The 13,338-nt window shown below is 43.7% G+C and overlaps 1 protein-coding gene across 2 annotated transcripts in view; it reads right to left on the reverse strand.

The window, feature by feature from the left end:
• LOC118366646 (receptor tyrosine-protein kinase erbB-4-like) overlaps window positions 1-13,338 on the reverse strand; it is a 545,013-nt gene that overhangs the window by 122,950 nt on the left and 408,725 nt on the right. For both annotated transcript variants that reach the window (XM_052493562.1, XM_052493560.1), the window contains exon 11: window positions 5,394-5,484. In XM_052493562.1, the coding sequence (XP_052349522.1) occupies window positions 5,394-5,484 (91 nt within the window). The remainder of the gene's footprint in view (window positions 1-5,393; window positions 5,485-13,338) is intronic.

The following is a 13,338-nucleotide window of genomic DNA, read 5'->3' on the forward strand; positions in this document are numbered from 1 at the left end:
GAGAGGAGAGAAAGAGAGAGGAGAGAGAGAGAGAGAGAGAGAAAGAGAGCGAGAGCGAGAGGGGAGAGAGAGAGAGAGAGAGAGAGAGAGAGAGAGAGTGGAGAGAGAGAGAGAGAGAGAAAGAGAGCGAGAGGAGAGAGAGAGAGGAGAGAGAGAGACAGAGTGAAAGAGAGAGAGAGACAGAGTGAAAGAGAGAGAGAGAGGAGAGAAAGAGAGAGGAGAGAGAGGGGGAGGAGAGAGAGAGAGGAGAGAGAGAGGGGGGAGAAAGAAAAAGGCAGAAGCAGACAGAATAGGGTAGAGACGAAGAGAGCATAAGATAAAGGTCAGTTAATATTATTCCTGTAACGAGCATGTTTAGCAAGCCAACTCACACTGCTCTCTAAAGTCTTGCAAAGCTCAGCAAGACCGCTCAAGACTGACATGGAAATTGGATGTCTATCCATGTCCTGAGGACTTTGGGAAATGCATTCAAAATCAGCCAATAGGGGAAACAGTGAGCACTATTACCTAAGTAGGCTTGGGTTTTGCTAGGAAGCTGTGGACGCGGGTGGTGGAGGGGTGCAATCCCATGACTCTGGAGATGAAGGTGTGGATCCCCGTCGTGAACATCATTTTTTATTTTAACCCCTATCCTAAGCCTTAACCCTTACCTAACCATTTGGAACAAGTTGCTAAACAATTGTTTTTAACCCTATCCTAAGCCTTAACCCTTACCTAACCATTTGGAATGAGTTCCTTAACTTAACTCTTAACTTCGAAATGTGATGTTTGGAGGAACTTCAAAATGTGATGTTTGCAATGAGACTGTGAGAGCTTGTTGCAAAGCTCTTAGATGTATTAACATCACTTAATGCAAAACAGTGATCTTTGTCAGTGTCTTTAATCCCTGTAATGTGTACAGCATGTTCCTCTCTCTCTCTCTGTCTGTCTGTCTGTCTGTCTGTCTGTCTGTCTGTCTGTCTGTCTGTCTGTCTGTCTGTCTGTCTGTCTGTCTGTCTGTCTGTCTGTCTCTGTCTGTCTCTGTTTGTCTCTCTCTCTCTCTCTCTGAAAGCAAGAGTTTTGTGCCAGATAGATCCATGGAGAAAGGTAGTATGGAGTGCACAGAGGCACTCTGGCTAACAAGAACACAGCTCTCCAGTGATAGGCCACTGAGGAACACAAGTCGAGTCTGGGTCTGCTCTTCAACTCCTCCTCCCTTTCTCCTTCTCTCTCACTCTCTTTCTCTCTCTTCCCCTTCTCTCCCATTCCCTCCATCTCTCCCTCCCTCCCTCCTCCCTCCCTCCCTCACTCCCCTCCCTCCCTCCCTCCCTCCCTCCCTCCCTCCCTCCCTCCCTCCCTCCCTCCCTCTGGCTGTGTGTGGACAGACAGGGTTGTGTAATGTCAGGGCCATCAGATAGAATGTCTTCCAGGTATGGGTTGGTTGGCAGGTAGTCATTTGTACATTTACATTACATTTAAGTCATTTAGCAGACGCTCTTATCCAGAGCGACTTACAAATTGGTGCATTCACCTTATGATATCCAGTGGAACAGCCACTTTATAATAGTGCATCTAAATCTTTTAGGGGGGTGAGAAGGATTACTTATCCTATCCTAGGTATTCCTTAAAGAGGTGGGGTTTCAGGTGTCTCCGGAAGGTGGTGATTGACTCCGCTGTCCTGGCGTCGTGAGGGAGTTTGTTCCACCATTGGGGGGCCAGAGCAGCGAACAGTTTTGACTGGGCTGAGCGGGAACTGTACTTCCTCAGTGGTAGGGAGGCGAGCAGGCCAGAGGTGGATGAACGCAGTGCCCTTGTTTGGGTGTAGGGCCTGATCAGAGCCTGGAGGTACTGAGGTGCCGTTCCCCTCACAGCTCCGTAGGCAAGCACCATGGTCTTGTAGCGGATGCGAGCTTCAACTGGAAGCCAGTGGAGAGAGCGGAGGAGCGGGGTGACGTGAGAGAACTTGGGAAGGTTGAACACCAGACGGGCTGCGGCGTTCTGGATGAGTTGTAGGGGTTTAATGGCACAGGCAGGGAGCCCAGCCAACAGCGAGTTGCAGTAATCCAGACGGGAGATGACAAGTGCCTGGATTAGGACCTGCGCCGCTTCCTGTGTGAGGCAGGGTCGTACTCTGCGGATGTTGTAGAGCATGAACCTACAGGAACGGGCCACCGCCTTGATGTTAGTTGAGAACGACAGGGTGTTGTCCAGGATCACGCCAAGGTTCTTAGCGCTCTGGGAGGAGGACACAATGAAGTTGTCAACCGTGATGGCGAGATCATGGAACGGGCAGTCCTTCCCCGGGAGGAAGAGCAGCTCCATCTTGCCGAGGTTCAGCTTGAGGTGGTGATCCGTCATCCACACTGATATGTCTGTACAACGGCCGTGCTGCTCTCAGTGGATGACCCTATACACTACGAACTGAGCTACACTGACAGTGCTAGGACACAAGGGAGACTAGAGACTGGGAGAAGACAGATGTTTAATAACTCTGTGTGTGGAGGGGTGTGTGTTTATGTGTTTGTGTATTTACATGAACTTGTCAACATGTCATCCACACCCTCCTCTCTGCTTGCAAACATGTGCTGATATGTCTAATCGAAGCTCTATTAGCATATAATGAGGGTAATTGCAGTATTATCTTGAAAAGCAGGAGTAACTGTTAATGTAGCTAAAGCAAATCATCATCTACCCGAATGGTTCTCAACCCACAGTGAATCTTAGACTGCTGTGATGGATCTGCAGGCTCTCCACTAGACTGCTGCTCTTGGTGTGATGATAGTGTAGTGCAGGGATCATCAACTTGATTCAGCCGCGGAACAATTTTTTTCTTGAGCGGATGGTTAAGCATTAAGGCCTGAGGGGATGTGGTATATGGCCAATATACCACGGCTAAGGACTGTTCTTAGGCACAACGCAACGAGAAATGCCTGGATATAGCCCTTAGCTGTGGTATATTGGCCATATACTACCATCCCCCAAGGTATTGCGACAGTATTATGAACTGGTTACCTACATTATTAGAGCAGTGGAAATACATTTGTTGTCATACCGTAGTATCCGGTCAAATGTTTCGGGCAGCCTTCCACAAGCTTCCCACAATAAGTTGGGTGAATTTTGGCCCATTCCTCCTGACAGAGCTGGTGTAACTGAGTCAGGTTTGTAGGCCTCCTTGCTCGCACACGCTTTTTCAGTTCTACCGACACATTTTCTATAGGATTGAGGTCAGGGCTTTGTGATGGCCACTCCAATATGCTGACTTTGTTGTCCTTAAGCCATTCTGCCATAACTTTGGAAGTATGCTTGGGGTCATTGTCCATTTGGAAGACCCATTTGCGACCAAGCTTTAACTTCCTGACTGATGTCTTGAGATGTTGCTTCAATATATCCACATAATTTGCCTACCTCATGATGCCATCTATTTTGTGAAGTGCATCAGTCCCTTCTGCAGCAAAGCATCCCCACAACAGGATGCTGCCAACCCTGTGCTTCACGGTTGGGATGATGTTCTTCGGCTTGCAAGCCTCCCCCTTTTTCCTCCAAACATAACGATGGTCGTTATGGTCAAAACAGTTATATTTTTGTTTATTCAGACGAGAGGACATTTCTCCAAAAGTACAATCTTTGTCCCCATGTGCAGTTGCAAACCGTAGTCTGGCTTAATTTATGGCGGTATTGGAGCAGCGACTTCTTCCTTGCTGAGCGGCCTTTCAGGTTATGTCGATACAGGACTCGTTTTACTGTGGATATAGATACTTTTTTACCTGTTTCCTCCAGCATCTTCACAAGGTCCTTTGCTGTTGTTCTGGGATTGATCTGCACTTTTTGCACCAAAGTGTGTTCATCTCTAGGAGAGAGAATGCGTCTTTTTCCTGAGCGGTATGACGGCTGCGTGGTCCCATGGTGTTTATACTTGCGTACTATTTTTTGTACATATGAACGTGGTACCTTCAGGCATTTGGATATTCCTCCCAAGGATGAACCAGACTTCCGCCAAATTCGTCTGTGTGTGTTTGTGTGTTTATGTGTGTGTCTGTGCATTGACCAGCACTGATTCAACTGGGGAAGCTTTGACATGGTAAATGACCAATTGCGACAACATTCCATCTATCAAATTAGCAGAGTTGGATATCTATGGTATTCTGCTGAGGTCACAAAGGAACAATTATTTATGTTTATTTATTATTTATTATAACCATTCTTAGATGACAAACTGCCTGTACACAAGCTAATAATGGTAAATCACTAGCTCCCGAGGAATAGTGCTACATTGTTAACACACCACAAATTATGGTACACTAGTGATGTAATGTAGAGTAGATGTCAGTGCTGTTCCCCAGGGCTCCATGCTTGGACCACTGCTCTTCATTATTCACATCTCTGATTTCCAGGCATACATATACAACATAAACAGTGTTATATTTTATTATGTGGTTCCACACCTCGGGTCATTCTATAAAATGAGCGCCTTTTGCGTTCCTTTGATATTTTAAGTAGAAATTGTTCAACACTATTGAGTTTTAAAAGCCTGTTATAATAAATGAAGTGCCCTTTACTACAGACCATATGGAGAATTCAATAAATCGGAATAAAAAATAAAGACCTGCTAAAGTGCCAAAATTCAGCATTTTGACATGTCCCTCCGTGCAGTGACTTCTAGGCAGATTTGAACCCACTTTACCCCAACATTTCTCTAAGTTTTCACCATCATTGAAAAGCCCTAGTTATTATGTTGCTATTTATTATTATTATTAAGAGCTAGAGATTATTATTTATTTAATGTAATTAGTGATTCATTTACATCTGTCCCTCATTTAAGTTCAACCCTGTTATGTGAACTGAACTCTTGTTTTAATATGGTGAAACTATTCCTTTTAAATATTTTTTTTCAAAAGAAACATTGAACATCTAATAGTGAAATCCTAGTGTAAAAGCAGGTGAGCTGGTTCTACTCTTCTTGGCCATTTTCCGGTGTGGAAAACTGAGCAGGTCGAGTATAACATGTCAATCCTGTTACCCATAGATTAACAGGTTAGAAATGTTTGAACAATTCAATATTTTATGCCTGCATTCAATTGCCCTTTCCTGTTACACACAACAAGCTTCCATTCCCCCTGTGTCATGGAAATGTATAGCTGACTTAAGATGAAATCATCAACCCTGTTACGGTGAACAGAGTTACTTTATTTGGCACTTAATAAGCACTTACTAGAGTCATTTATATTTAACATCTTGAGATTGGAAAACTGTTTTTATGAAGTTGAACATGTTAAAATAAGATGAAATCAAATGTTTTTTAGGGACCAAATTGATGGAATGATGTAGTAGTAATGTAGTGCTGTAATGTACTATAATAATGTAGCATAGTAATGTACTGTAATAATGTACTGTAGTACTGTCATGTAGGTTCTTACCTGTACAGTGCTCTACCTCCTATGGTTGCCAGATTGGAGAAGACACTCAGGTCTGTCATGTTCTCTGGCCACGACTGGATGTTCAGGAAACCTACAGGGACACAACCAATCACATACCATTTCTACAGGAACACAGCCAATAACATCACTGCTAATATCGGTGATGTATTACCAGATACACAGCAGATCCTAACACACACAGGAAAACCAAGGTAACATGAGGCTTTAATGAATGTAACATAGTGAGCCACACATGTTGCTAGTGGGCTAGGCATTGTGATACCTATTTATTGTCTTTATTTAACCAGGTATGTTCTTGAAAACACAAGATCTTTATTTACAATAAAGACCTCCCCAATACCTCCCAGTCATGAGTGAAACATGTCAGGTATACATGACCAAGAAGATATCTGATATACAAATATTATTGCATTTCCTATATCTGCCTCTGGGCAATAAATCATTTAGCAGGTTGAATGAATAGCTGAGTGGATGACCATGGATCATTTAGAACATTTAATAATGGATGGAAAGAACTGAAATATTTACAGTTGAGGGGAGCAATCCCGTTCTAGCCAGTTGAGGACAAAAATAATGAACACATAAGGAAGAGAGGAGAGGGGCTGAAAAGTTATACAAAGACCAAGGATAACGCAAAACACACAATTACTTTAACATTGAAAACTCCAGACCGACGCATATTTCCAAGGATACATTTCATAATAGTTTTAAAACGGATATTTTGATTGGCTTTAATCAAATTCATTACCTTGGAAAGGGATGTGAGAGGAAGAATGTTGTCTAACTAATTAAATGTATGTGGCTCATATCAGCATGTGTTCGCATCCCTGATGAATGCATCTCCCAGTCTGATGATGTGAGATGAGTTTCTAAAATAACGTTGTTTCTAAGTTGTTTACAAGAGAAAGATTACCTTCAAGTCTGCCTTAATCATTCTACAGGCATATCTCCTGTTCCTCTCCCGTCCCTCTCCCGTCCCTCTCCCGTCCCTCTCCCGTTCCCCTCCCGTCCCTCTCCCGTCCCTCTCCCGTCCCTCTTCCGTTCCTCTCCCGTCCCTCTCCCGTTCCTCTCCTGTCCCTCTCCTGTTCCTCTCCTGTCCCTCTCATGTTCCTCTCCTGTTCCTCTCCTGTCCCTCTTATGTTCCTCTCCCGTCCCTCTCCCGTTCCCCTCCCGTTCCCCTCCCGTTCCTCTCCCGTCCCTCTCCCGTCCCTCTCCCGTCCCTCTCCCGTCCCTCTCCCGTTCCTCTCCCGTCCCTCTCCCGTCCCTCTCCCGTTCCTCTCCCATTCCTCCCCCGTCCCTCTCCCGTTCCTCTCCTGTCCCTCTCCTGTTCCTCTCCTGTTCCTCTCCTGTTCCTCTCCTGTTCCCCTCCTGTTCCTCTCCTGTTCCTCTCCTGTTCCTCTCCTACATCTGAAATGGCACCCTATTCACTGTATAGCGCAGTACTTTAGATCTCTGTCTCTCTTTGTGGCCCCTTCACATGTCAAATAAGATGGAGCCGGAGAAGAAGGCAGACGTTTACCTTGACCCCAGCCGATTGTGTTTTTTTTGCGTTGTTTGTAACTTATTTTTGTACTTATTTTGTACATGAAGTTTCCGCTACCATCTCTTACGACCGAAAATAACTTCTAGACATCAGGACTGCGATTACTCACCACGGACTAGCAGAATCCTTTTTTTCCTTTAATGACTCTGACAAGTCTGACGCAAAGGATATATATAAAATCTCTGTTTATCATATATGCAGAGTCACTTTAACTATACATTCATGTACATATGTACATACTACCTCAATTGGCCCGAACCAACCAGTGCTCCCGCACATTGGCTAACCGGGCTATCTACATTGTGTCCCGCCACCCACCAACCCCTCTTTACCCTACTGCTACTCTCTGTTCATCATATATGCATAGTCACTTTAACCATATCTACATGTACATACTACCTCAATCAGCCTGACTAAACGGTGTCTGTATGTAGCCTCGCTACATTTATAGCCTCGTTACTGTATGTAGCCTTTCTACTGTAAATAGCCTCGCTACTGTTTTTCACTGTCTTTCTACTGTTGTTTTTATTTCTTTACTTACCTATTGTTCACCTAATACCTTTTTTGTACTATTGGTTAGAGCCTATAAATAAGCATTTCACTGTAAGGTCTACTACACCTGTTGTATTCGGCGCACATGACAAATAAACAGATGTTGAGACGTGTTTTGCGGGTACTATTTAATGAAGCTGCCAGTTGAGGACTTCTGTTTCTCAAACTAGACACTAATGTACTTGTCCTCTTGCTCAGTTGTGCACCGGGGCCTCCCACTCGTCTTTCTATTCTGGTTAGAGACAGTTTGCGCTGTTCTGTGAAGGGAGAAGCATTGAACGAGATCTTCAGTTTCTTGGTCATTTCTCGCATGGTACATAGCCTTCATAGCCTTCATTTCTCTGAACAATAATAGACTGATGAGTTTCAGAAGAAAGTTCTGAGTGATGGTTGCGATAATGGGCCTCTGTACACCTATGTAGATATTTAATTAAAAATAATTTTCAGCTACAATGTCACGCCTTGGTCATTGTATTTTGTGTTTTCGTTATATTATTTGGTTAGGCCAGGGTGTGACATGGGTTTATGTTGTTGTATTTCGTATTGGGGTTTTTGTATTTTTGGGATCGCGGCTGATTAGGGGTGTTGTATAGGCTTGGCTGCCTGAGGCGGTTCTCAATCAGAGTCAGGTGATTCTCGTTGTCTCTGATTGGGAACCGTATTTAGGTAGCCTGGGTTTCGCTGTGTATTTCGTGGGTGATTGTTCCTGTCTCTGTGTAGTTTCACCAGATAGGCTGTAATTAGGTTTCTCGTTCCGTTTGTTGTTTTGTATTTTGTATTCGTTATTTCATGTGTCACTTCTTCTATTAAAGTCATGAGTAACCACTACGCTGCATTTCGGTCCGACTCTCTTTCGACAAACGAAGAACGCCGTTACATACAATAGTCATTTACAACATTAAAAATGTCTACACTGTATTTCTGATCAACTTTATGTTATCTCAATCAGAAAGATTTCTGGCTCCCAGGTGTCTTTTATACAGGTAACGAGCTGAGATTAGGAACACACTCTTAAAGGGAGTGCTCCTAATCTCAGTTTGTTTCCTGTATAAAAGACACCTGTCCACAGAAGCAATCAATCAATCAGATTCCAAACTCTCCACCATGGCCAAGACCAAAGAGCTCTCCAAGAATGTCAGGGACAAGATTGTAGACAAACACAAGGCTGGAATGGGCTACAAGACCATAGCCAAGCAGCTTGGTGAGAATGTGACAACAGTTGGTGCAATTATTCACAAATGGAAGAAACACAAAAGAACTGTCAATCTCCCTCGGCCTGGGCTCCATGCAAGATCTCACCTCATGCAGTTGCAATGATCATGAGAACGGTAAGGAATCAGCTCAGAACTACACGGGATGATCTTGTCAATGATCTCAAGGCAGCTGGGACCATAGTCACCAAGAAAACAATTGGTAACACACTACGGCGTGAAGGACTGAAATCCTGCAGCGCCCGCAAGGTCCCCCTGCTCAAGAAAACACATATACATGCCCATCTGAAGTTTGCCAATGAACATCTGAATGATTCAGACGACAACTGGGTGAAAGTGTTGTGGTCAGATGAGACCAAAATGGAGCTCTTTGGCATCAACTCAACTCGCCGTGTTTGGAGGAGGAGGAATGCTGCCTTTGACCCCAAGAACACCATCCCTACCGTCAAACATGGAGGTGGAAACATTGTGCTTTGGGGGTGTTTTTCTGCTAAGGGGACAAGACAACTTCACCACATCAAAGGGACGATGGACGGGGCCATGCACCGTCAAATCTTGAGTGAGAACCTCCTTCCCTCAGCCAGGGCATTGAAAATGGGTCATGGATGGGTATTCCAGCAGGACAATGACCCAAAACACACGGCCAAGGCAACAAAGGAGTGGCTCAAGAAGAAGCACATTAAGTCCTGGAGTGGCCTAGCCAGTCTCCAGACCTTAATCCCATAGAAAATCTGTGGAGGAAGCTGAAGGTTCCAAACGTCCGCCTCGAAACCTTAATGACTTGGAGAAGATCTGCAAAGAGGAGTGGGACAAAATCCCTCCTGAGAAGTGTGTAAACCTGGTGGCCAACTACAAGAACCGTCTGACCTCTGTGATTGCCAACAAGGGTTTTGCCATCAAGTCATGTTTTGCAGAGGGTTCAAATACTTATTTCCCTCATTAAAATGCTAATCATTTTATTACATTTTTGAGATGACTTTTTCTGGATTTTGTTGTTGTTATTCTGTCTCTCACTGTTCAAATAAACCTTCCACTACAATGATAGACTGATCATTTCTTTGTCAGTGGGCAAACATACAAAATCAGCAGGGGATCAAATACTTTTTTCCCTCACGGTATATACGTAAGGTCACTGTGGGGACAATATCACTGCTGCACTTATTAATGAAGCTGGTGACTGATGTGGTAAACTCCTCAATGTTATTGGATGAATCTCGAAACATATGCCCGACTCACTGAAGTTTACATCTTCCAAATCGAGGTTAGTGTTGACTGTTCTGATGTACAGAAGCTGTTCTCGGTCATAGGAAATGATGGAGGAGACATTATGTACAAAAAAGTTAAGATCAGCGTAAAAAAACACACAGAAGCCCATAAGACAGCTGCTATCCGCTGCAGTGTCATCCTATTATATTATTATTAAAAGTTATTGAAGTATAAATTACCATAAAGATACCATAGATTGCTACATATTAACTGTTAATGACAAAATTACTGAAGATTCCAGTAACTCTGGTAAATTACTGGTAGCTTTGCAACCCTAATCAGGGCCCAAAATGCTCTGGTCAAAAGTAGTACACTATCTACGGAATAGGTTGCCATCTTAGACACAGCCAGCAGCCATCTAGCTCAGTGTTTTATCAGAGTGCCAGATGAGACTACAGTTATGTAGAATTGCTATACGTCCAACTTACCGAATACACTGTAAAACCATTAAACATGTGACACGTTTATAACATACACGTCAGTGTTTAAAACTCAAACATTAAACACAGGCGTTTAGAATGCAAGATTAAACATGATAGTCAGCTTTGTCAAGTCAGTTTCCAACCAGGAGAACACCTATATCAGATTTATATTCAGATTTGAAACACTAGTGTTGACCTTCAATGCCTTTTATTCAGATCAGTGTAAGGAATGTCTATCACCTTACCTACATTTCAGCACAATTGAACAGGACATTTATTTCACTCGACTGTGATGAGTTAATTTCCGTTAACTCTCTCAGAGTGAAAAAGACATGGGAGGGGCCTCATTATCAGATTTTTGGAATATGTTGTTTTAATATCTATGTTTCCTCATTGGTTGATTAATTGATCTTATGCTATACAAAGATAAATGACAAAAACATTCTAATCTAATCAAATCTGTAAGGGGTTGGATTTATTGCATCCGTTAATGAGATGGTTTAGGTACTTTTGTTTGTTAAGTCCTTCACTATAGCAATCATTTTGAGTGCAGTTTGTGGATGATAAATATTTCGATTGTTGGATATCCTCCCTCTGGCTAGATTCCAATAGGAATTACTAATCACATCATTCTGACTTGCAGTCTGATGTGGCCCATGAGGCATGATTTTAAGACCACAATAACTAACTAAAGGCCTTACGCATTGTATAATATGTGGTCGAAAGGATTTACTTTTAACTGAAACACACTCACTTACACAGTCACTTGGTGAAGGCTTCAGTAATATAAGTTACTGAATGCAACAACCATGTCTCTGTCACTAACCAACACAGTCATTGGTGGGTATCTCTCACATTCACTCGAAAGGCATGCTGGGAAATATGCAGATATGGCTTTACACCCTACAGTGTTAAAACACCACCACCAGTGTATAGTGTTTAAAACTGAAATGAATAAACATGTTCACGTGTTTAAAAAGTGTCAAAGTGAATAAACATGATCTGGTGTTTACAATCTAAACACTGTGACACATTTTCATTGACATTCTAAATGCCTTGACGTGTTTAAAAAAGTGTTAAAGAAAAGTGTTTCGTTTTGTGTTCAGATCGTAAACACTTGGTTTTACAGTGTATAAGATGATCCCGAATCAAACGTAAATTAATAAATGCATCACAACTTGCTTTCCTCTGACGTCACAGTAGCTGAAGCAGCATTGTGATCTGAAGTTCAGGGCCTTTAACTGATAGAGTTACATCCCAATGACAACCTATTCCCTTTACGGTGTATTACTTTCCACCACTATTACCCCCTCCTCTTCTTCTTCCTCCTCCTTCTCATCTCTACACCTCTCCAATGGTCTCTCCTTAAGTGGCTGTTAGTTTTTTCTGAGAGGGGAGATGGAGAAGAGAGGTGGGAAGAGAGGAGAGGTGGAGGGTGCTTCATCGCTTCATCTTCCTAATGGTACTAACGAGGGCCTGATGAGTACCTTCCTGCCTCCCTGTGCTAACAGCATTAGGCTAACAGCAGCATTAGCCATTAATCAATAGGTAAGACAGGGTACAACAGGCCCCAATGGGCTCCTGCATCCAGCTTGACTGTAGTCTATAGGGAGTTCAGGTCTCACTGTATGTGTTGTCCTCCTTAATCCATCTCTCCTCAGTTTATTATCCTCTATTTCTCATTCTTCTCTCTCCTTCCATCTCCCTCACCACACTCATCTCTCTATCTCCCCACGACCCCCTCTCTCTTTGTCTCTCTCTCTGTGGGCTGTGGGCAGTAAATGTCTGGTGAAAGGATAGAGTCAGGAGCAGGCTAGAAGCAGGCAAGAACCGCTAGAGAAGAGTAGAGTGGGGATTTAGTTTCACTGAGAGTCACGTTACTGGCGCATCCATGCGAAAAGCAAATTACCCAGGATTGCCTCACAGAGAGGAGGGCCACATGCAACAGACCAAAGGTTAAGAGATAGAAAGCATCGATGATTACAGTCAAATCCATGTACTGGGAACCTCACTTATTCTGAATTGCTTCAGTGGATGGCAGACTGACCGTACTCTATAGATAGGCCTGCCCTGACCTCTTAGAGGTAGAAAAAAACAAGGGCTATGTTTTGGAAGAATACCTCCTAGACTGACTGTCCATCTGAGAGCTATAGCATTCAGAGATCGTAACTCCTACGTCAGACCAGAAGGGGTGACATGTTTGTGTGTGCATCGATGCTTGTGTGTGTGTGACTCTGTGCATCGATGCCTGTGTGTGTGCGTGTGCGTGTGCGTGTGCGTGTGTGTGTGTGTGTGTGTGTGTGTGTGTGTGTGTGTGTGTGTGTGTGTGTGTGTGTGTGTGTGTGTGTGTGTGTGTCTGTGTGTGTCTGTGTGCATCGATGCCTGTGTTTTGCGTGTGCGTGTGTGTGTGTGTGTGTGTGTGTGTGTGTGTGCGCGCGTGCGTGCGTGTGACGGGGTTGATGGCTCGGTGGAGAAGTCACAGCACTGACAGCTCTTAGAGGTGACGGGTGACACGGGGTGTCATGCATGACCACGGGGCTACAGAGTAAAGGCAGCTCCTGTCTCACCTTTTGCTTCCCAAATGGCAGTCTATTCCCTATATAGTGCACTACTTAAAGAAAAAGGGAGGCACACATTGGCTGTACCAGCTCGCCCCCTGTCACAGGAATGAAGGGATAAGGGGGTGGGTGACACTGTAGCGGAGGAAAGAGACGTTGATTCCGTACATTTGAAAAGGTACAGAGGACGTTGATATACAGTGCCTTGCGAAAGTATTCGGCCCCCTTGGACTTTGCCACATTTCAGGCTTCAAACATAAAGATATAAAACTGTATTTTTTTGTGAATAATCAACAGCAAGTGGGACACAATCATGAAGTGGAACGACATTTATTGGATATTTCAAACTTTTTTAACAAATCAAAAACTGAA

The sequence above is a fragment of the Oncorhynchus keta genome, chromosome 34 (genome assembly GCF_023373465.1).
Source record: "Oncorhynchus keta strain PuntledgeMale-10-30-2019 chromosome 34, Oket_V2, whole genome shotgun sequence".
In the NCBI taxonomy this organism is placed as follows: Eukaryota; Metazoa; Chordata; class Actinopteri; order Salmoniformes; family Salmonidae; genus Oncorhynchus; species Oncorhynchus keta.